Source organism: Aristolochia californica, unplaced genomic scaffold (genome assembly GCF_029961685.1).
Source record: "Aristolochia californica isolate CCGP_79_NKW_82.1479 unplaced genomic scaffold, dmAriCali1.0.hap1 SCAF_6, whole genome shotgun sequence".
In the NCBI taxonomy this organism is placed as follows: Eukaryota; Viridiplantae; Streptophyta; class Magnoliopsida; order Piperales; family Aristolochiaceae; genus Aristolochia; species Aristolochia californica.
Window position 1 is genome coordinate 3,848,577 of NW_027182257.1, and position 24,036 is coordinate 3,872,612.

A 24,036-nucleotide genomic window follows, 5' to 3' on the forward strand; every position below is an offset into this window, starting at 1 on the left:
CCAATGTCCTCAATTCCTAGCGCATTCCAATTGTTCGATGAAATGCGCGAGAAAGACACGGGCAAGACATGGAAGAGGCTGCGCGGGGCCCTGTCGAACGGCGCTCGACGCGTGAGCCTGCCGACACACAGGGGAAGCAGACCGGTCGAGATACGCGAGGATCCAAAAGGGTCCGGGGCTTCTTTGGTCTTTGCAAATAATTCAAGTTAAAGGTGGTGACTTGCGATCCACGCGTCTGCGAATTCGTAAGCTTTAAAATTAGACGCTGCGCGGCGGAGCAGGAGATCCGAGCGCGCTTAGCCGAGCCGGTTGGTGTAATCCACGAATCAGAATCACGCGTAAGTTTCATCGGCCCTTATATATTGCCTTGGAAAATAGTCCGTTATGCGTCGTCCCTCGTCTCTCAGATCTTGGTTTCCGTCCCGAATTTCTCTCCTTGTTTTCCTTCTCTGCAATCTACATCTTCGTGCTCCCACTCGGATCGGGTAAGGTAAACTTCAGGACTCTTCTGCTTCCTGAAAATCATTCCTCCAGATCTGATCTTCCTTTCCCGCCACTTTTGTTTAATTGTTTGTGCGCAAATATTGTGAGTTTTTTTTTTGTTCAATTAAGGTGGTTCTTTTGAGGTTGGCCTTTGTTTCGACCGTTGTCATGAATTCAGATCTTCTGCCATTTTCGTGTTTTTTTGTCCTTGTAACTCTTCGTTCATTTACAGAGGCCTCTCTCTCTCTCACACACACACACACACACACTCTCGTGTTGGTTATTGCATTTTGATATTTTACCGCGAGTTGTTTTATAATTCTGTGGAAACTCTCTAGTTCTTATTTGATTGTTGTTTTTGGTTTGTTCGAAGGATCAATGCTTACAAGTAGTGATTTTTTCATCGATTCGATAGTAGATGTGACGTTATTTATGTGAATCTTAATTTTCATCATAATGTAATATCTGTAGAGATGGGAAAACCGGTTTTGGACTTGTTTCCGACCCTATTAATCAGACGAGGTTACCCTTTCCGATAGATCATGTTGTAGCAATGCTGGTATAAAGCATCGTGTAGTTATTACCCTCTTTTGGTGTGTGAAGAGATCCTGGCTCTTATTATATATTTACCAAGTAGTAGATCGTATTGTCAATTCACATTAAGCTGGATCCTGTGATTACGGTTGGGCGTCTTGGTATTGGAACCCTTAGAATCCGCTATTTATTGGCTGATACATAGCGTGTGTTGGACTATATAAGCCCGTTTTGGGCTTAAAATTTACATGATTTGCGAGATTTATCATTGATACACCTACTACTGCCTGTCATGTTGCATAATGCTTGCGTTCACAATGGGCTGGTGGTGACAAGCCCGCTTTTGACTCCAATCAATCTTTTTCTTCTTCTTCCTTTTTGTGTTCTTTGATGTTCTCAAGTAGAAAGGTGAATTGTCTTAACAATTCCTTTTCAAGTGATGCAGGTACTACTATATTCATGGGGTCCGTGACTGATGCAGCTCCAACTGTTGTTCCAAAGGAGGTATCTAACATATCTGCATTTAATATAGATTTCTGTTGAATTATTTTATGGACAATTTTGTAAATGATGGACCAGTTTATATTGTTCATTTGTTCATTATAGGTTTGTCTTTGATATTCTGTGTGATTCATTCACTTTGGCTGCAGGGAACTGATGAAAGTTTATTAAATAAGAAGGTCAAAGTTGTTTTTGTTCTGGGTGAGCACTCAATTCCTTTGTATTCTTATGAAATAATCATTCACTCAAATAGTTTCATACGTGTTCTACAAAGAGATAGGTCTTTTTTATAGTAAAGTTGTATGATAAACTAGCTCCTAATGGCATCTAGAAATTCTTTTTTGATATTGTCTTTTATTTTTCGAACCTGATGCTTTGATTTGTGGATATGTGAATATAGATGAATAGGAGGCACAATCATTTCAATTAACAACATTTCTTGCCAGTTTCTGCTTGTTACTTGCTTATTTCTAAATCTTGTGATGTCCTTACTTCTTTGTTGGTTAAATTTAAAGTTAGGGGTGGGCACGGGTCGGGTCGGGGACGGGTTTCCCAAAACCAAACCCGACCTTGAACCCGACACTGAAACTCTCACCAAATAAAACCTGAACAGGGTTGCCAACCCTGTCCCTGCCTTGAACCCACATTTTTTTATAAATCCCAGACTCATCCCTGCCTGGCCCATAAGATAATGGTCCATTAGAAATTCTATAAACCTGTAAAAATTATAATTTTTTTTAAGAATTAAGAAAATCTCAATACTTCTTAAAAATCCTACAAGAAGTTTATACCCATAAGAAACTTAGAAAATTACATAATTTTATCATAAAACATATGTAGTTCATATATTTTTAAAGGACCTTACGGGTATAAAACCCTGCGGGTCGGGTTTGGGGAAACCCATCCTGACCCGAAACCTGACGGGTCTTTTTTCCTGCTCCATCTCCAATTTGCGGGGTGAAATCTAAAACAACCCATTCCTGGCTTTTCGGGTTGGGTCGGGTCAGGTTCCCACAAAACCCGACCCAGTGCCCACTCCTAGTCTGGGTGAATTGTGGTATTTATGTACGCAATCCTTTTGAATTATAAATTCACTTTTTGAAAAGAAAACAAAAAAAATCAGTATATGTGTCTGTCACCAAGTTGCTGGCCCTCTAGCTTAATGGAGAAGCACTGACAAAGTGTTTTATTGATTAAGAAAATTTTGCCTTTTGATTTACATGAATCATATGGTGGCAGGATGTAAAAAGACTTCATTTTTTCTATTGTTGTATCATTCAAGAACAATGCTACAATAACCAAATAGCAGCTGGTTAGAATGGGCTGAATCAGAACCAGAGGCCATATTGGGTCTTAGATACGCTTTGTCCACTAGTTCATCTGGATGAATGGTTCATGTTGGCCAGGTCAAACAAGGGCCATTGTGTCAAAGAATTAAATTTGAAGGTCTTAAAAGTTCTACTTAGGAAAATTACCTTTAGATTTAAAAGGTCAAGGAAATGGAGCCGGCTGCACCTTTCTTTTCTCTTGATCAAAGGCCATAGACTACCACTTGATAACATGTGCAACAATGATACTATATGTCTTATTATTCAAGATGAAAGGAAAAAAAAGTCAAGTTATATTCAATATTGAATACATTGGAAAGAAAAAGTGTCATGGTCGTAGGGTTAAGTACATATACCTTCTGCTCCTAACAGGCCGGTCTTTTGGAATGTATTGGCTAGGTGCTTAACATTTGGTATCAGAGCTGGCTCCTATGTCTCGAGTTCGAATCCCTGAGGGGAGTTCCCCGGAGTGGGTGTCGCGAGCCCCGGACGTGGTGGGCGTAAGGGATTATGGGATCTTGACCCGTCCCTCGTCGTTGAGTGTTAAGCTGCCGTGGACGTCGGCTCGCGAAGGCGGGGTGTATTGTTATGGTCCTAAGGTTAAGTACCTATGCCTTCTGCTCCTAACAGGCCTGTCTTTTGGGATGTATTGGCTAGGTGCTTAACATAAAGTTGGATCCAAGGCCATTCCAAAATGACAACTGGAAGATGGGAAATCTTTTTCCAAGTAATAAGCACAAGACATTTTTAATCCTAGATATATGTAGGACTATTCTGACACTCCTCTTCATGTTTGGGCTCTCTTTATGGCTCTTACAGGTGGACAACTTTGAGTGGTGGCGTATGTATAAATACTTGCTTTTGTACTATGTTGAATTTGGGTCCAATTCCATCCCATAATTACTAGCAAAAATTCAGAGGTTTCTCCCCAAGTAATAAGCAAAAGATCTTTCTGATTCTGGATGTATATGGGATTATTTTTTCGTTTTGGAGAATGTGAGTCGGACTGTTCTAACAAAACAGAAACCTAGAATAAATGAAATAAAAAGCCATGTAATCTAAATTGAATGATTAATTTGAAAATAATTCCACCTAACTTATGAGGACTTAGTCTATATAACTTTTTTCCAAGACTCAAAACCTATTGTAAAACCATCAACATCGTATTGTGCTCGAACTTCTATAATACATGGAAGACCAAACCTCATGATTCAATATGTCTGAGGTCATTTATGTGCCATGGTGTCCCATCATTTTGATTGGGTGGTTGAACCCAGTTGAGCTTATTTGATGACTCCACTGTTCAATTAGATGTGTTCTTACAGCATTTTTGAAAATGTTCTGAAATTCCTTCACTTTTATCAGCTGACCTGTTGGAAAAAGTATTCCTTGCTTAACCTTGTCTTTTGGACAACCGCTACCGGTTTTTCTCTTTCATTTAATAGCTGTCCCATATTGATTTTATTTCATTGGAAAAGAATTTTGGTGAGTCCCTTCTATAACTTTGACTATTAATATGAACAGGTGGCCCAGGTAGTGGCAAGGGCACCCAGTGTGCCGATATTGTTAAACATTTTGGTTACACCCATCTTAGTGCTGGTGACCTTCTTCGAGCAGAGATTAAATCTGGTTCTGAAAATGGGTACATGCCTGACTTCTTTTCCTTGAAGGTGTCTGTGGAAAAAGCTCAGTGAACACCTTTCACTTGACAGGCTCATAGTCAATAGCCCACTTCTTTCTTTCTGTCTCTCTCTCTCTCACTCCAGTCTGTCTGTCTGTCTGACTGTCTCTCTCTCTCTCTCTCTTTCTCTCACTCACTCCTCTCTGGTACAGAAACATGATACAAAACATGATAACAGAGGGCAAGATTGTCCCTTCTGAGGTAACAGTTAAGCTCCTTCAACGGGCAATGGCTGAGAGTGAAAATGACAAATTTTTGATTGATGGCTTTCCACGGAATGAAGAAAATCGTGCTGCCTTTGAGAAAGTTGTAAGTCTAAATGCTTAGCAATAGATTTTTTTTACCTATTTAAAGCACTTCTAATTACTGAGTTTTCCTTTCTGTCCTGAAAGCATTTCAGTAATGATTACTGAGTTAGTTTTGTTGTCCATTTTCTTCTGTAACAGTTTGGATTAACTACAATATCTCCTTTCATAGTTTGTGCATTAACCACTGGATTTTGATGCAGACAAAGATAGTGCCAGAATTTGTGCTGTTTTTTGATTGTTCAGAAGGGGAGATGGAAAGACGTCTTCTGAACCGGAACCAGGTTAGGCAGAAATATCTTAATTTTTTGTGGTTCTTTGGCGTCCTCTGATCCTATTACATCTAATGATGCTTTCCTTAATCTTTTCTCCTTTCTTCTTTCTATTTATTTTCAATTTGTGCTTGAAGGGGCGAGTTGATGATAACATTGAGACAATAAGGAAGCGCTTCAAAGTGTTTGTAGAATCCAGTTTACCTGTGATTGAGTATTACAACTCCAAGGGGAAAGTTCGCAAGGTGATACAGCAATTATCATAGTTTTTCATTCAACACTATATTACCGTGGTGCTGAAAATTTCAGTCATTCATGTTGATGCTTTGCAACCTGATATAGAAACTCCATTGTTATTGCTTCATATTCTGTCAATGGTAGATTGGGACTTTGGCTTAATGGTCAACTGAGGGGCTCTGTTGGTATGCGGTCTTGGGTTCAAGTTTTACTTGGACCAGGGTTGTTTTTTGTTCTATAGCTGACAATCAAAAAGAGAAAAGATAGTTGTTTTAACTTGACAAGCTACAGTTTGTCAAGACTCATTGTAGTTTTTGTTTTTTTTCTTTCCTTTTCTTATCAGATTGATGCTGGAAAGCCTATTGAAGAGGTTTTTGAAGCTGTCAAGAACATTTTCTCTGCTACGGATTAAGTAAGGATTGCCTACTCCCTCCTAACCGTCAATTTATATACAGATTTGTTAATGAAACTTTACAATGCTGTACACACAAATGCAAAATGTCTCCTTGCCATCTAAAAGATGAAAAACTAACTTTTTACTAATTGGCCCAGCCACAAACAGTGTGATTGCTTGTTCATGTTCAAAACAGGTTTGTTGAACGGTAAAGTCCATATCTTGCGAACTGTTTAATCATCTGATTTTTGGTAAAGTTGTGTTCATAGTTTTGAAAATGCACTGGCTCTGGTTCCACCAATTTCAACCTGCCAGTCTGGTCCCACTCTTAGAATATTGATTGATTGAAAAAGTTTTAGATTTCACAGTACTGCCTGTGCTTCTTCCTGGTTTAGATTCTGCTGAAGTTGCTGGCTCTTCCCAAAATGACTAGCAATAGTTAGGAGTCCTCTTCCTAACTAATAGGCACAGATTTGTAATTGAATTCCTGTTCCAAGATCAGCAATTAGGAGCTGCTCTTCTTGTTTCTCCTTTGCCTTCAAAGTTGAATTATTATTTTACATTTCTTGAAAAAAAACCAATGTATTGTTTAATTACATTAAAGTAGCTTTAAATTTTCATCTACTCTTAATGTCACATATGTGGTTTTTGTGCAGGTAATTATACTAGCATGCAGCTTAGATGAATATGGCAAAACTTGAACTCCTCGGAGCAGTAGTTGCCGTAACGAGTGTTAGTGCCATTGTATTATTAATATTTTTATTATATAAGACTATCCTTCAATAAGTCATCCTCTGTTTTGGTCTATTTTCCTCACCATTTGTAACTTTTTTAATCAAATAAGAGTTCTTCGTGACTGAAGTTCTCTTATTCTTAGTATTTTAATTCTTTTTAGCACAATTCTTCCTCATTTTTCACTTTATTGTTTGGGTCGTTCTGTGTGTAAGCCACCCATAAGCGAGATGTTAAGAATACTTTGGCATAGATTAAAGAGTAAAAACCTTGGCCAACTTTAAAACAAAGTACGCTAGCTTAAACAAAGATTAACCAACAATGTGTTACATGAAACTTTTAATCGTTAAGAACAATTCTACCTTATTCTCCACTGTTCAACACCAAGTCTTAAATTGGAAGCATGCAGTAGAATCCTAATTAATAATCCTTTCTCTGGGACAATCTCAAACAATGTTTTGGCAAATGGAAGAACAATAGTGTCCATGAAGTGAAAAGATTTCATGCCACAATTACCAAGCAAGGCTATGGACATTAAGGCCTGAGTCATCTACAATGAATTAAGAATGAAATGCCACAACTACATTGACGAGTGCTCGTCGATAAGAATGAATTATTTTCATTATGAAACCACCAGCTCTATTAAGTACAAGAAGAGGGGTCGGCCAAACTAAACTCGAATCTGCATATGTTCAAACTAGAGTTTGACATCAGCCTCGAGCCTAAAATTGGAATCAAGCTCGAGTCTAAAAATTTTAATCGTGTTTGAACTTGAGCTCGAGCCGGGTTCGAGTTTTAACATATATTTAAATCTATAAAAAAATAAATATAATATTATGATAAACTTAATACCATTGAATTACAAGCTATCATAGAAGAATACAAAACTTTGCAATGAAGCATACTACTGTATGACAATCAACTTAATAGACCTAAAAGAAAGTAGATACATCCATTAATAATATTTATTCCATTAGCAAACAAGAATATTAGATGTTGAGGGATCCAAAAGGGTTGAACGATGGATCATCTTTGAGTTTTTTAGGTAAATAAGAGCAACTATCAACAACTAAAGAGAGAATTGACGAGAGCAATTAGAATAAAGGGTATTTTTATAAAAAAAAATATGTTAATAAGTCAGCTCGCGAGCTAATAAGTCAAACTTGGAAAATCTCGAATTTGTTTTGTTATACTTAAACGAGCTTTATTTCAAATTTAAGTAAATAAAAATTGAACTAAGCAGAACTTTTATAAGTCCATTTGGAACAGTTTGCGAGCCGGTTTGACTTAGTACCCACCCCTATGCTTGTGAACAATGGGACCATGCAGAAGTGGTACGATTGTAAAATTCATCTCCATGATGAGCCATTTGAGTCACTCCGCTCGTAGCCACCGTGATTCCCATTTCCCAGTCTCTCCAGGATGCAGTGATCTGCGCTCTTTCGGTAATGCCGGCCTTATACTCGCCTTTTCAGTCCCCGCATCTCCTCTAGTGAACGGCACCAGTTTCCGCACCAGCAAGGGAAACCCCCTCGTGCGAGGGTTTTGGCGGAAAATACTTTAAAGATCGTAAGAGAAAATGGGTTTTCCAAATCGTGATTAATTCCCGCTACCGGAGATCTCGAAATTTTCTCTCTGGGATGGTTTACATCAATTGGCGAATTCGATCTATCCAAGGACATATCTATGTATGATCTTCTGAAGCTATTTATTTTATTGGGACTTTCTGTTTGATCTGCATGACTTTCTTGGTCAATTTTGTATGATCTGAATTCTGAATATTATTAAAATCTAGTGTTTTGCACTCCTCTTTCTTTCATGCTTATAACTGTTACGGGTTCTATTGGATTTGGCTTTCAGTTACCTTGCTGCATGCCATTAGTTGCAAATGGCTGTAATGTCTGAACATACATGTTTTTACTTCCAGTTTTGCTAACGGTAAATTCCATACTATCTCTGTTGTTATCGGTTCTGTTTTTGATTGTGTATGATTAACTACCTGTGGGAATGAGAGGAGTTTCTGTTGTTGAGTTTATGTTTAGTTGCACAGAATTTTTTTTGACAGCATGCTCAACGTGAATATTTTCTTGGCTTTTCTTATTTGGCATGTCAAGTATTACTGTTATTCCTTTTAGTAGTTATATTGGAGTTGATTCAGTGTATTTATATCCTCGTGTCTTTTATTAGAACAGGTTACAAGGTTGCACATGGTACTCTAACTAGGAAGTAAGAAGATCCAGAGTCATGCAGCCTATGGGGAATGAGAAAACTGGACTTCCGAGTTTTCCTGGAAGACCTGCAGCCTCCTCCTTTGGGGCTGCTCCTTCAATTGCGACACCCTTTTCATCTTCTGGGCCTGTCACCGGGCCAGAAGCCACTGGTTATAGAGCTCCACCTCCAGTTAGGTTTAATGGACCATCTGTACCTTCATCAATGCCATCTTACCCTCCACGTCCGTTTGTTCCTTCCTTATCACCATCTTACCCTGCGCCTGATATGGGTGCTTATCCACGTTTTGCAACACCAAGTTATTTTTCAAGTGCACCAATTGTGCAGGTTCCTCCTCCTCCTGGTCAACCAGTCTTTGCTCCATTAGTTCAATCTCCTCCTGTTCAACCAATCTTTGCTCCACCAGTTCAACCTCCTGTTGGACCCCCGCAAGGTATGCCTCCACCAGCTTCTTTTCATCCACAGCCTCCTCGGCCACAGATCCCTTCCTTGCCCATGGGACCTCCACCTCAAAGTGTGAGCTCAGCTCCACCAAGAGGTAGCATGCCCCCAATGGCATCTGATTCATTATTTCCTGGTCCTAAGCCTGTTACACAGCCAGCTTGGCAAGGTTATCCTAGTGGGCCTGCTGCTCCTGTTACACATGGCACTCCACCAGTGGGTGCCCCTTATCTTGGTCAGCAAGGAGGCTTTGCACCAGGCCCACTGGCAGCAGCATCTTTAGGTCAGCAATTGCAATATCCTAGCGCTGGCCCTCCTGTGGGCACCATGCAGGGTTTGATTGAGGAGTTTAGCTCTCTTTCTGTTGGTTCTGCTCCGGGATCAATAGATCCTGGGGTGGATTCCAAGTCATTGCCCCGTCCGCTGGATGGTGATGTTGAGCCATCTTCACTTAATCAGATTTATCCTTTAAATTGCCACTCAAGATATTTAAGGTTGACAACAACTGCAATGCCAAATTCACAATCTTTGCTTTCCCGATGGCATTTACCACTTGCAGCAGTGGTTCATCCTCTGGCAGAAGCTCCTGATGGGGTCAGTGATGTTAATTGTTGATTTTCTTATCTTATGAAATTGCCCTTATTATTTTTTTTAGTTTCTTGGTTTTTGTTATTCTGTCTGCAGGAGGAAGTGCCTGTTGTCAATTTTGGATCAACAGGGATAATTCGATGTAGAAGATGCCGAGCATATGTCAACCCCTATGTAACATTTACAGATGGTGGACGAAAATGGCGTTGCAACATTTGTTCTTTACTTAACGATGGTAGGTGACTTGGCTAAGTATTTTCTTTCCAGAAATGTGTACATATTTTGTCTCACTGCAGCTTACTGGTTCACATGGTATCAGGTCTTACAATTTTTCTGAATTATATCTTCTTTCCCTTTGCACAGTTGTAATTGCTCCTTGAAAAGAAAGAAAATATCTACTGAATCATAAGTGGACTAACATACCATGTCACTTATTGGTTATTTTGAGTAAGTTACTGCAATATATGCATGAGGTGACTTGGATAACTATTTTCTTTCCAGAAATGTGTACATATTTTATATCACTGCAGCTCACTGGTTCACATGGTATAGTCTTACAATTTTTCTGAATTATATCTTCTTTCCCTTTGCACAGTTGTAATTGGTCCTTGAAAAGAAAGAAAATATCTACAGAATCATAAGTGGACTAAGATACCATGTCACTTATTGGTTATTTTGTGTAAGTTGCTGTGATATATCTGTTGTGGTACAGTCCACAGCCCTTATTGTGAAATTCTTTTGAGTGTTTTATTGAACAAAAATGGAAGGAAGTGGAAAAACAAAGACTACATCTTTTTCAAAAAAAAAAAAAAAAAAAAAAAAAGCTGCGAAGACTAATTTGTTGCATTAACTCTTTCTTTCTTTGAAACTTTGATCCTCTTATAGCCAACGGTTAGAAGGTTTTTTTTATCCAAAAGAGAGAAATGAGAATACAGAAAAAGCTTGATGTCAAACGTCAAGAAGCTGAGAACAAAAGAGAAAATAAGAAGAGAGGGCAAGCCCTTGACAAAATATCTTCATACCAAGCAGCCTCCCACAACAAGCTTTTGCTGATTATCTGCAGTTGAGTTTGCTGTTCTTGGTATGTGTTGCTAGTATCCAAGAGATGAGTGATATTCTGAGTATCTTCATATAAATATGCCACTCTCCAAGGATGAGAAACCTGTCCAATACCTCAACAAATGACCACCTTTGAGTTCTTTTCTAAAATTAACAGCTGAGTGAAGGAAGCGCTGAAGGGCTTGCCTCTTTGGAAAATGAAGAAAACATTTGGAAGATGAATGGCTATCTTGGAAAATGAAGTGTTATTCTTGACACCGTACTGAATTCTGTAGTTGTTAGGAAGCAGAGATAGTATTAAGATTCCTTGATTTGCTCGTCCTTTTCATGGAGTACAGTTAAGACATTAAAAACCTGTGGGATGAAGGTGATGCTTTTAGATCACTGGATGTTGGTCTGTCATGGCAGATTATGTCAAGAAGAAGTAAGACAGTTAACTGTAGGATTTCTTAATTGAAATTGTAAAAAAAAGTTGAAGATATACTTGTATCTGCCCCTTGCCTTTCTGATTTACTTTGTGGCTCATAGGCATTTACTTCTCCTGTAATTCAATAGTCAATTGGGGGGAGGGGGAATGCGACACACCAAACCAAGGGGAAATACCACAATGCAAATACAGCAAATTACAACAAAGAACAAGCAACATATATCAAAAGAAAATACAGACAATTACAGAAAAGAACAAGAAACAGATATAAAAAGAAATGAATGATATTCACAGAAACTAATGCAAGACAACTAAATCAGCAGGAGAGGTGGTGGGGAGGAATGGTCAAGGTCTTTACCACAGCAGCTAATGACGAAGGAGGAATTCCTTATTGATGGTGTTAGCCACACCCAGCACAATGCATTCGAAACAATAATTCTGCCTTGGGAATCCTGAAAGAGACCACCAAAACTAGCAGGCCCTGGGTTGTCATTTGAGCAACCATCAAATTTAAGTTTAATAGAGCCCCAGGGGAGAGGGGAATCCAAGCTGTGACAGTGTGGTGCTTTGGGTCATTAGCAAGGCCATAAGTCCAATTTTAACAGATATAAGCGCTTTCAAATCCTGCAATTCTCAAGTGCAATCCCAGGAGAGAGATAGCTGCCTGATCTTTTCACTAACCTCATCGCAAGGGCTTGTATTGATAAAGAACACCCTGCTGCTCCTATCATTCCAGATGCACCAGGGACCCTCACTAAAAGAGTTCACCAGAGGAGATTGCTGAGGAGTGGGAGAGAAACAAAAGGACAATGCATAATTTAGTTTCTGAAGGAGTTGGTGAAGGCAGAGGCTGATGTTAAAGAGCTGAAAAACAGAGTATCCTTTCTTGGAAGCGATATGGCAGATAATGAAAAGGTGGTCAGCAGTCTCCTCATCCTGCCACATACTCTGCATATAGTGTTAATCCTTGTCTTCCTCTCTTATCTAGGTTGTTTAAGTAAGAATTGTGTTCTTCACAGCACACCAGCTGAAAACAGAAGTTTGGGTGGGCCAAGCAAGTTCCATGTTATGGTGGGGGCACAGTCATGATTGTAGCTGGCAAGCAATCTGGATTTGTAAAATGAAGAAGCAGAAAAAAATCTATTTACCAGATGCAGGTTGCATTCACCATTGGTATAAACGTAAAGATGAGATTGCTGACCTCCATAGCCTCTACTTCATGAAGATTCTTTCTCAGATGCAGGTCTCATCCACCATTGGTACAAACGTCAGCAACCCGGAGTTGCTACTACAGGAGAATCTATAAAGGTTTCAGTAATAAATTGTAAGGGAATTGTCACAAATCAAGCAATCAACACAGAAATTAACTTTGAGACCAAATCTTACTTTGTAGGAGATGCTTCACTGTTCCGCAGGCTTGAGAATGGCTTCCATAGTGGTAGAAATTTTGTTAGAGGGAAGAGGCGGGCAACCCACAATTAGCACTGTTGTTGTATAAAGCAGCTATGACTTGCACCACATAGCATCCTTGTAAGTTCTGTATCTCCATAACCACCTTTACTAACAAAGATTAATTCATGTCTCTGACCTTCCTAATGCCAAGGTCCCCCATATTATTAGGAAGAGAAACATTGTCCCACTTGAATAATGATATTTAGAGCTGTCTAAAGATCCCTGCCACAAAAATTTGACTCTCTATGGCCTCAACCTTGTTAGCAATGAAACACTTGGGAGGAAAGGAAATAGTTGGGAAGGCTTGCAATTGTCTGGACTAGTGTGAGTAAGCTGGGTTTGGAGAGCATCATTCTGTTCGTAGTAGGAAGCTTCTTGTCAAAATTTTCAAGAATAGGATTCCTGATTAGATGGCTGGTGGAGAAAGGTAAACCAAATTAAGAATTGTGGGTTGAGTCAACTGGCTTTGGAGAGCATCATTCTGTTCGTAAGAGAAAGCTTCTTTTCAAAATATTCAAGAATAGGATCCTGGATTAGATTGCTGGTTGAGAAAGGTAAACCAAAGTAAGAAACTGGGGGTTGAGATACCTCATAGCTGGTTGACCCAATTATTGCTGATTTGTTCCAGTTATTACTTGGCCTGATATGATCTCATTGAGGGATAAGATGGCTTTGAGATTAATTTAGTTTGATCAATAGTGGCTTTGCAAGAGCATGGTGTGTCATCCACAAATTGAAGGATGCGAATGTTTAGGGCTTCAATATCAGTCACGGTATGTAACCAAAAATTCTTCCTTGTACGAGAGGAAAACAAACAATACTTCACCCACAAGGTTAAATAACATCGGAGAAAGGGGGTTTACTTATGCTGAATTTCAAAAGACATGTGCAACCCAACCCCGCCGTTAAACTAGCATCAACAAGGAAGTGGAAGATATGTAACTTCTTGCCCACAATCTTCATTTCTGGCTGAATCCTATCTTTAGCATGATGAAGTCAAGGAACTACCAATTTACTCTATCAAAAGCTTTTTCAAGATAAAATTTTACCATTACTTGGCTAAGGATTTTTCTTTTGAATTTATCAATAATCTCATGAGCTATGAGAGCCGTGTATTAACCTGGGTAGCCAATTTGTTAGCCGATTGCTTTGCAAGAAAGGTTCATTTGCGGCAGCCTAAGTTTGGTGGTCAATCTAGTGTTGTTTGGTGGTCAATCAACTTTTGACCGCTCATCCCTTGGGAACCTGGGGCCAGCTGGGTTTGGAGATGTTTTTTGTGACTCCTTTGGCCCATTCTTGCCGCTGCTGGTTTTCTTGGCACTTGTGAATCTACCACTACAGAATTCCAAGCATTGAGACACGTGCTAAGGATCTTCAAAGACCGCTTTCATAACGCCTTGATTGTTGAAGGTGACTCTTTAGCAGTCATTTCTTGATCCTCCCGCAAGAAGGACCTAGCTTGGCGTCTGGAACTATTTTTCCGAGATTCTTGACCTTATTTCCCCAGTTTTTTTCAGGAATCATGTTCCTAGATCTGCAAATTGTATAGCCGATTCCTTGAATTATGTTCCTAGATCTGCAAATTGTATACCCCATTCCTTGACTAGAGAGGGTGTCTCTCTCCTATCCCTTGTTGTGAGGGGTCTCCCCTCCCTAGGCCTTATTTTGTTTTGTTTGTTTTTTAATGCAATGTGCTGTTCATTAAAAAAAAAAAAATCTAGTGCACTTCTGCTAGTTTTCTGTGTGCTGGCTTTGGTCAGTCTGTTCCTCTTTCGAATAAAATTAGTGAGTACCCTGGCTGACATTTTCTATGCATTAAAGATCAAGCTGATGGCCAGAGATTAGTGGCTAAGCCCGACGTCAAGCCATTAGCCATCAGCTTGATCTCTAGTGGATACAAAATGTTGTTGGCTCATATCCTTGAATCCTCCAGGAATGTTTGCCCAGCCTTTGTTGGCCTGGAAACTTATTGCTCCTCCCAAGGAGAAAATGTTCCTCTGGTGTGTCTTGAAAAATAAATAAATTCTTATGTGTGATCAACTCCAATTGAGAGGTATGAAGGCGAGCAACCTGAACACGAATATTGATATAATTAGCTTGAGTCAATGGGTGACAATTGACTTAACTGTACCCTTCCATTTGAGATCTGGAACTCCTTTACAAGATTTGAGATTTATTGTTGTACGCCTGCCTTTCTTTCTGATTTTTTGTGTAGTAGCTTTTACTTCAGGTTCCCAGAGCTGGGATCCTTATGTGGCTGTACCTTGTTCCCTCTTGTTAGAGAAGAATTAAATATACTCTGTCATAACATGCTTGAGAAGGCAATGCACTTAATCCTGCAATGAAGGATGTTATTTCATGAATTTGATGATTGGCCAGCTGCTATCATTTGGTAAAATTGGAGACCTATTGCATTTAGCTATCTCTATAAGCCCATTTCCATTTGGCTCGTTCTATTTTAATGGGAGTTCCCTTGGAAATCCAGGCATTGGGGATATGTAGGAGTTATCGGGGACCATAGCAGCCATCTTCTTATCTCATTTTCTGGGTCCCTGGGTATTACTGATTCCACTACTGCAGCTTCATGGACTTTGAAATGGGCAGAAAGTTCATTAAAGTCATTTCTCAAAGCTGATAATTCTGGGTGGTGATTCAAAAACTGTAATCTCTAGGGCCAAAGGAGAAGTAAATATCTTGGATATATGACCAGCAGTTTATCCAGATTGACAATATTGTGAGTTCCTTAAGGGTGGAATGGTCCCACATCCCCATGAGGCTCACTCTTCGGCTAATCATTTTCCCAAGTTGGGGAATACTAAGCAGAATTTAGTGATTTTACCATCGAGCTAATTTTATTTCTTTGCCATTGCGCTGTTTGTTGGTTACTTGGGCTTGTATTGCTGATTGTCTTTGTTTAGGGGCTTCCTGCCCCTTGCACTCCTTTTGGCCTTTTATTTTTAAAAAAAATAATGTGCGGTTAAAAAAAAAATCAAGCTGATAGTGTGCATATCAACTGCCGAACTTGCATGAGTCTTTCTGGGCACACGTTTAAGAAAGGGTGCACCAAGAACACTACTAGAATAGTTATTCTTATTGAACCCAGTGAACATTCTGATGTTGTTAATTTTAAGAATGCTCCACCTGTGTGGTAAAACTTCACAGTGAAACCATACAAACTGGGGGCTTTATCAGCTGGGATGAAGAAAATGATTTTTTCTGTTCTTTGAAGGAGAATGGGGCTCCAAGGTTGCTGCTCATATACAAGGAAATCTGCCAAAAGAATATGGAAGTTTGGAAGAGGTTGTCTTTGATGTCCTCTTTGTGGAGACCTGTAAAGAACTCAGCATATTTGTGTGGTTGTGGTACCTTCTAGAATTTTCTCTCCATTGATGATAAGGGAGGAAGCTTATTCTGTTGATGGTGTGAGGGGCGATTGCATGGAAGAATTTATTTAGTGTTGCCACCCCCTCTTGGAGGCATTCAAAACAAGAATGTTGTTTCCAAAATGTGTTCTTGAGAAGCAAGAGAATCAAAATTATTCTGAAGGGAGAAGAGAAAAAGGGCCTCAAGTCAAGGGGATGAGCTTCAGCTGTGTGATCAAGGGCTTGAATTTGAGAGTGGTGAGCTCTTTACCCAATCTTTAATGCAGTTTTTAGAAGCTCTTTGCAAATTGACAGCCCTGGAAGCAATCAAATTTCCAACTTCTCAGCAAATCCCTCAGTGTTCAGCCAATAATGCTCAAAACAGGAAGGCCTCCAAAAGTTTGGGGCGCCATCAACCAAAACCAGACAATGATTGGAGAACAGCCTTGGAGGGGTAGTTCTGGCAGTTTCAGGAATTTTGTCAAGCCAATCTATCATGGCAAAAATTTATCTAGCATGGTGAAAATTTGTAGCTGTTGACAGTTGATCCAAGTAGAGAGCTTGTTGCTCAGAGGGATCCCTTGGATGCAGCACTTGTTAATGAAATTATTGCATTCTTTCATTGTTGCAGTTGTGGAGCTGGCAGGGGGCATTCTTATTTTGATTCCGTATAACATTAAAATCGCTTTTGAGGATCCTAGGAACTGACCAGGAGGCACGAGGTCAGGCCAAAGTTCGTGATGAACAGTGTGTAGGGAGAGGCTGTATACACTACAAGCAGCCCAAATTGAGTTGATTGACAAATCATTAATTTTAAGAGCAGGAGAATAACGACCGATGAAGGTCTGTAATAACTGAAGATAGAAGTCTTCCAAATTGCATGCCACCCACAGAAGTGTTGGCATCAAAAGCTTTCCATGCATGCTGATGGCTAGACCATTTCTCTGATGCAGGAGGTAGATGTAGAGGCAAGCCTGGGCTGTTGAAGGAAATCAAGGTGAACATGCTGGGCCCGAAGCATCTCACTAGCAATGGCACATTTGATAGTGCCTCCAAAGCCTTTGATGTTTTGGGAGACGATTCTTTTTTTTTTTTTAGTGAAATGCGAATTTTATTCAGAGAGAGAAAAAATCATACCTAGTCAAGGAGTGCTCCCTTTACAAAAACAAGGGATTGGAGGGAGGCTCCATCTTTAGCTTGCGAGTCAGCCAAAGAATTAGCCAGTCTCGGAACATAAATTCAAAAACATTCCAAAAGGGGCAAAATGTCAAAAACTTTATTGATTACATTCCAGTGCCTCCAAGGAGGGGAGGAGGCGGAGGAGCACAATGAGATGATTACTTGAGAGTTGCCCTCAATGATGAGGGGGGTAGCTAGGTGGTCCTTGAAAACGAGAAGACTGGTGATTGTTCCTGTGTTTTAAGTGACTGGAAAAATATGTTCTTTTGATGGGTGTGTGGAGAATGGATGATCTTCTTTTGTGTCCCCTGCTACCATCACTGGATTTGTTCCACCTTGGTTCTGTCACTCCCTCCGTCTGTAGGCATTTCCCCTTGGTTTGAGCATAATGCTGTGGAATGAGTATGTTTATCATCAACTGTTGGGAAGTTCAACACAATGTGAGAGGAGAGGATGAGGAAAAAGTTTTACATGTTCGCCCTGGTCTTTCCTGGCATCTAACATCATGGGGGTGGGGTGGGGGGAGGGGGGTTGGTGGTGGTGGTGGTGGTTGCGTTTAGTGAGAAGGGAGGATCAGGGTTTGCATTACTGAGCAGGGTGGGGGGATTCGTTTGTCTGGGTTGATGGAGGGTGTGTTAATGGGCTTGGTCTGACTGGGCTAAGATGGGTTTTCACGTTATACTGCATGGAATTTGAAAGGTCACACCAGGTGGTGTCAAGAGGGGCAGAAGGCAAAGAGTTTTGGTTGGTCTGTTGGAAAAGTGGGTTCCGGAGAGCTGAAAGGGGAGACTAATTTGAACTAAAACCAATATTCCTCCTTACTGTTTCTCAAAATTGTTTGTTTACCTGAATCTTTGGTTGCACTTCTTAGCAGATAATTTGGTTGTTCTTTCTACTTGTTTTTTGTTTGTTATTGACACTGTGAGAAGGATATCAGTTTTTAACTGGGTCTCTATATATATATATATTCAGTGCCTGGGGATTATTTCTCCCTTTTGGATGCATCTGGTCGTAGGAGTGACGCTGATCAACGGCCTGAGCTTTCAAAGGGTAGTTTAGATTTTGTTGCTCCAACAGAATATATGGTGCGCCCTCCCATGCCACCACTATATTTTTTCCTCATTGATGTCTCACTCTCTGCCATTAGGAGTGGTATGCTTGAGGTAATTATCCTATACTGGACTTATCCTTACAGTTAATAAAGCTGCAATTGGAGCAGTACAACAGGTACTTTGGCATCAGTTGAATTCATGTATCACTTGTGTGGTAGGTTGTTGCAAAGACCATAAAGGCCAGTTTAGATGAGTTGCCTGGATTCCCCAGGACACAGATTGGATTCATAACATATGACAGTACACTCCATTTTTACAATATGAAGGCAAGCGTTCATTCTGCATATATTTATTTTTCATGATTTTGTCTTTGTTCTATTTTCTATTTGATCGTATAGGTACTATTGTACTTATGTGTGCTGTTCTATGTGCCAGTCATCTTTAACACAGCCGCAGATGATGGTGGTGTCGGATTTGGATGACATATTTGTTCCCTTGCCTGATGACCTACTTGTAAACTTGTCCGAGTCTAGAAGTGTAGTTGATGCATTTTTGGATAGCCTTCCTTCCTTGTTTCTGGACAATGTGAACATAGAATCTGCTTTTGGGCCAGCTCTTAAAGCAGCATTTCTGGTTATGGTCAGCTATCTTCCTTTTTACTCATACTTAGTTTCTAGCTTGGATTTTAAGTTCTGGAGCGACTTACATCTAACTGTTTTTGTGTGTTTTAATGAGCAGAGCCAACTGGGAGGAAAGTTGTTGATCTTTCAGAGCACATTACCCTCTATTGGTGTTGGTCGTCTAAAGCTACGTGGCGATGATGTTCGTGTTTATGGCACAGATAAAGAACATGCATTAAGAATACCAGAAGATCCATTTTATAAGCAAATGGCTGCAGATTTTACAAAATTCCAGATAGCAGCTAACGTATATTCTTTTAGTGACAAGTATACTGATATAGCTTCATTAGGTATTGGCATTCCCATGTGTTATCAGAAGTAGGCAAACAGTATCTTGATTGTTTTTTTACTCTCACTTTTAATGATTTTTTCCTTACTTTTCTTTTCTACAGGAAGTCTTGCAAAATATACCGGCGGCCAAGTTTACTACTACCCTTCTTATGAAGGAGCTATTCACCAAGAGAAATTGGCACATGATTTAGCTAGAGACCTTACAAGGGAAACTGCTTGGGAAGCTGTCATGCGCATACGATGTGGAAAAGGTGCACCTTACTTACAGTGGAAGCATTTCAATTCTGAAATCACTCAGATTCCTCTCTTCTTTTTCTTCATCCATAAAAAACTGTCTATCATTGAGCTCCTTATGAAACTTTTCTTTATTGTCTTTTTTTTTTTATTTGCAGGGGTGAGGTTCACAACTTACCATGGTCATTTTATGTTAAGGTCTACTGACTTACTGGCTCTCCCGGCAGTAGACTGTGATAAGGCCTTTGCTATGCAGCTAGCTCTTGAAGACACTTTGCTAACCACTCCTGTTGTCTACTTTCAAGTTGCTTTACTGTATCCTTCTTGAAATTAATAATGGTAAAGGTTCCTTGATCATCAGAATTTCCTGAATACTATGTACATAGAGCTGCGGATCAGTGTTATATAACCCAGACAAAGGATCAGGTCCAGTGGAACCTAACCTGGACCAGACTAGCCGGTTGAAGCAGGTTTGACTGGACCTGGTCCTTTGTCTGGGTTATGGGTCATAAAACCATGAATGTATCAACCCATCCCAGCCAGGTCATGTGTCGGCCAAGTCAGCCGGGTTACGGGTCGAGGGGTACAGGTGATCAGGAGTATGGGGCGATGGGTGAGGGCACATGGGCAGAGGAGGAGACTCTGCCCTTGCTGCTCCTAAAGGTCGGCGGTGGTGAGGGTGGGGGCTCCTCCCCCTGCCACTACAGTGGGTAGCAGCATCGTAAAAAATGTGAAGGAGGACGGGTGAGGAGGCGGAGCCTTGCCACTTCCTCTCTGTGATGTCGGATCGGGAAAAGAAGTTTCTTCCCCTGATTTGATTTGATTTTTTTAAATTATGATGTCATGCTGACATCATCCAGGTCAACTGCGATCAAACGCAGTTAAGCTGTTAACCTCACCGGGTCTGTTTTAATAATATTGCTGCAGATAAGGAAGTTCTTTTTTTTGGTCATTCTTTCTGCAATTTTCAAGTTATCCAATGCCTGAGGTACATTGGCATCTTTCAAATATAGTGCATATGGTACATAGTTCTACCGAACACTTTCACTAGAATGTGGAACCATTTAGTGGCTGGTGTACCCTTCTACATGGATATCCTCCATTATCGTAGGAATTCATCTTCCTTTATTTTTTTTTTGGTAATTTAATATAAAGTATGGGCCCATTGTCTTTCTTACTTGTAGAAAAGTTCCTTAACAAATGAAAAGTTACACATCATCTTCTGGTGAGAGACGCATCAGAGTGCATACTGCAGCAGCGCCTGTGGTGTCAGAACTTAGTGAGATGTATCGAAAAGCAGATTGTGGGGCCATTGTATCTGTGCTGAGTAGGCTGGGTAAAAAATTTGTAGTCCTGTGAATGCTTAAAGAGTTTGCCTCATTTAGTCTTTATATTTCTTATTTAAGCCTTTAATGATTCAGGAATTGAAAAAACACAGTCTAGCAAATTGGAAGATGCCCGCCATGCAGTGCAGCTAAGGATTGTGAAAGGCCTCAGGGAATACCGCAACCTCTATTCTGTGCAGCATAGGTTGGTTGGCAGGATGATTTTCCCAGAAACATTGAAGTTCTTGCCACTATACGGGTTAGCCATTTGGAAATCTGCTCCTCTTCATGGAGGGTATGCTGATGTTCAACTGGATGAAAGATGTGCTTCTGGGTACAGCATCATGATTTTGCCTATTAAAAGATTATTAAAAGCTCTTTATCCTAGCTTGATGCGGCTTGATGAATTTCTTGTAAAGGTAGAAGACCATTTTTGTTTTCTCATTATATTAAGTGCTGAAGAACAATGGAAGCAAAATTTTTGCGTCTCAACTTTGACAATGCTACCACCAATGTTTTTCAGGGTCCAACTGATGTCGATGATGTTTGGAAAGTCTCTAAGCCGCTGCCATTAACTGCTGAGAGCTTAGACCCTAGAGGTCTTTATCTTTATGATGATGGTTTTCGGTTCATTATTTGGTTTGGCAGATCACTGTCTCCTGAAATTGTCATCAATTTACTAGGAGGTGACTTCCCTGATTGGTCCAAGGTATTAATTAGTTCTTTCATCTAACTCTAGTTTGGTATTGAATATGCATTTTTAATAATTTTAGTAACAGATCCTGCGTAGGTTTATTATTTCCATTTTTGCTGGTTTAGAAGTAGTGGCACCTGTTAAGTTATGAAAGTTTCGTGAGATTCTTGCAGCATCTCTTTCAAGGACTCGTTTGATTTTCTTTTTCTTTTTCCAACTTCCCAGCTTGTTCTTAGAGAGCGTGATAATAATATGTCAAGAAAGGTCATGGCACTACTCAAAAAGATTCGGGAGAGTGACCCTTCCTCCTATCAGTTGTGCCATCTTGTGAGACAAGGAGAACAGCCAAGGGAAGGTTTACTGCTACTTGCTAACCTTGTGGAAGAACAGACAGGGGGAACTGGTGGCTATATTGACTGGATTCAGCAAATACACCGTCAAGTTCAACAAGCTGCATAAAATAGGTACATGTTAGCTTGCTTTGGCTTGGCCTTCCAGGATCAATTTTGCCTTTTCGACGGATCCTTCAGCTCCTATGCATGTTTGATATCACTTCATTGTAGTGCATGTTTAGACTGCATGTGCTGATCAATATTGTAAACCAAAGTAGCCAGGTTCACTTTTTACTGACATTTTTTTCTTTCTTTCATTTCTATCTTGATAAATACCTGTCGAATGAGGCTTCAGGTTTTTGAAGTTCAGATTGCATTTCAAGTGTTCATTTTTTAAATTGCAAATAAGTTAAATCTTTTTATGAGGAATTTTTTTTTTTTTTTTTTTTTTTTTTGTTTGAAACATGGACTACAATATACTGATTTGTTTTTTTCTTTTGAGAGGATTACTGTTAGGGTATAAGGGTGAACTGATTCAACCCAAAAAACCCAGTTTCAGGTTTTTTCCCCTCACCTTGGAACCTGATTGACCCCTATTCAACCAGACCCAATGGCCTCTTTAGGTTGGTTTTTATAACATTGGTTACTCATTACCAAGAATTGTTTACTATTCATTATTAAAAATAATTAAAAATAATTACCAATAAATCACAATATAATTTTTTATTTTTGTTGTCATAGAAAGTCTTTCATAAATTTTTAGTCAATAATCCCTATCCATTGATAAATTAGTAACTAATAATATTTTACTATTTAAATATTAATTAGAAATGACTAAAAATTCTTTAATATTAAAGTTAAAAATAGTTAGGGATAATGAAAAAAGTAAAAAATTAGTAGTCAACTATTACTCCATTAATTAGTAATAATTACTATGAACTTCTTAAATATAAATAGGAATTGAAAATTGTTAATAAAGATCATTGAAGACTAATTACTCTTTCAATTTTTTTTAAGTTAATGCTTCTTTTAAGCTGATGTATTAGTGTAAAAATGAAATAAATAATATAATATATATATATATATATTAAAATTCCCATATATGAGAAAATTATATCCCAATTTTCCTTAATAGATGATGTTCAACTTCTGCCTACAAAATATTTCGTGGATAAAAGTTTAAATTTCATGGGTGTTTCATGTGAATGATTCGGAAAAAAAGTCCGAATATGGATTCCCTGTTTTCTGCCTGAGTCAATAAACTGACGTGATTCAAAAGAAGTGTAATTTATTCTACACTAATACCTTAATTTAATGAACTAAGTAATGCGGGAGTAATTCATTCTGGTATATTTAGGACTAAAATTGTTTTATTTGTCGAAGAAACCCTATCAAGTAATTTAAGATGAGTCTTATGCAAAACATATCTCGCAAGCTTCATAGAGTCTAAGGTGAATTTCATGTAAAACAAGTTTTACAAGAGAAACAAGTTCAAAGGAAAAATGTGGAATAAAAAAGAAATATTTCTTCTTATTCTCTTAGTTTTGGTTCCCTTATTACAACTTATTGTGATTAGATTTAGTGAGATATAAGTTTATTTTAGTATAATTCAAATTGTATTCAATTATTATATGATATTATGTAAGAGATCGAAACATGTCTCTCATTCTCTTAATCAATACTAATGTGCCTCCTTGTCCTCTCTTTTCTCTCTCGAGTTTCTTCTCCTCTCTTCTCTTTTATCTTCTGTGCTTTCTCTTTGAAGATCAACATGGTATCAGAGCATACATAACCCTGACATGGAAAAAAAAAAAAAGCAAAAGAAGAAGAAAAAAAGAGAAGGTTTTCTTTATCCTATACCCGTTTTTGTCTTTGGATTTTGAATTATCATATTAATTATACATAGTTTTCATATTAAAAAATATAAATTTTGGAAAGATATTTGAGTATAGTTCTCTATCCACAAAAAAAAAATTCGAAAATAAATTTTTTGTTGGCAACGGTAGGTTTTCTGGTTATACACTATAGCTCTCTAACTTGTTTTGCATGTAACCTTTAGAATGATTTTCCTTCGCAGTTGCTCACTTTTGTTCTGTATCTGATGATTTAATAAATAGTTCTATTTAATAGGATAGTTAAACGGTACTGTTATCTATTTTAATTATTCAAAACCTATTCCAATGGGTAAAGTGTCTTATTACCTGTTTAATAACCCAAAGAATGA

The 24,036-nt window shown here is 39.0% G+C and overlaps 2 protein-coding genes across 4 annotated transcripts; both read left to right on the forward strand.

Moving 5' to 3' along the window:
* The first annotated feature begins 281 nt into the window (after positions 1 to 281).
* LOC137934846 (UMP-CMP kinase 4-like) lies at positions 282 to 6,635 on the forward strand. Of its 3 annotated transcripts, none has more exons than XM_068779397.1 (9): positions 282 to 338; positions 1,463 to 1,521; positions 1,668 to 1,719; positions 4,371 to 4,488; positions 4,680 to 4,836; positions 5,036 to 5,116; positions 5,242 to 5,349; positions 5,685 to 5,753; positions 6,392 to 6,635. In XM_068779397.1, the coding sequence occupies exons 2-8, from the start codon at positions 1,477 to 1,479 to the stop codon at positions 5,751 to 5,753; spliced, it is 630 nt and encodes a 209-aa protein (XP_068635498.1). In that variant the 5' UTR covers positions 282 to 338; positions 1,463 to 1,476; the 3' UTR covers positions 6,392 to 6,635. The 3 variants fall into 3 exon arrangements, with proteins under 3 accessions (XP_068635498.1, XP_068635496.1, XP_068635497.1); XM_068779395.1 differs by lacking the exon at positions 282 to 338 and adding an exon at positions 374 to 490; XM_068779396.1 differs by lacking the exon at positions 282 to 338 and adding an exon at positions 374 to 485.
* Positions 6,636 to 7,866: 1,231 nt separating this feature from the next.
* LOC137934173 (protein transport protein SEC24 A-like) lies at positions 7,867 to 22,241 on the forward strand. Its single transcript, XM_068778425.1, has 13 exons — positions 7,867 to 8,155; positions 8,660 to 9,731; positions 9,822 to 9,960; positions 18,177 to 18,367; positions 18,475 to 18,582; positions 18,692 to 18,895; positions 18,995 to 19,226; positions 19,329 to 19,478; positions 19,620 to 19,776; positions 20,670 to 20,797; positions 20,883 to 21,205; positions 21,310 to 21,495; positions 21,706 to 22,241. The coding sequence occupies exons 2-13, from the start codon at positions 8,712 to 8,714 to the stop codon at positions 21,937 to 21,939; spliced, it is 3,072 nt and encodes a 1,023-aa protein (XP_068634526.1). The 5' UTR covers positions 7,867 to 8,155; positions 8,660 to 8,711; the 3' UTR covers positions 21,940 to 22,241.
* The last annotated feature ends 1,795 nt before the right edge of the window (positions 22,242 to 24,036 follow it).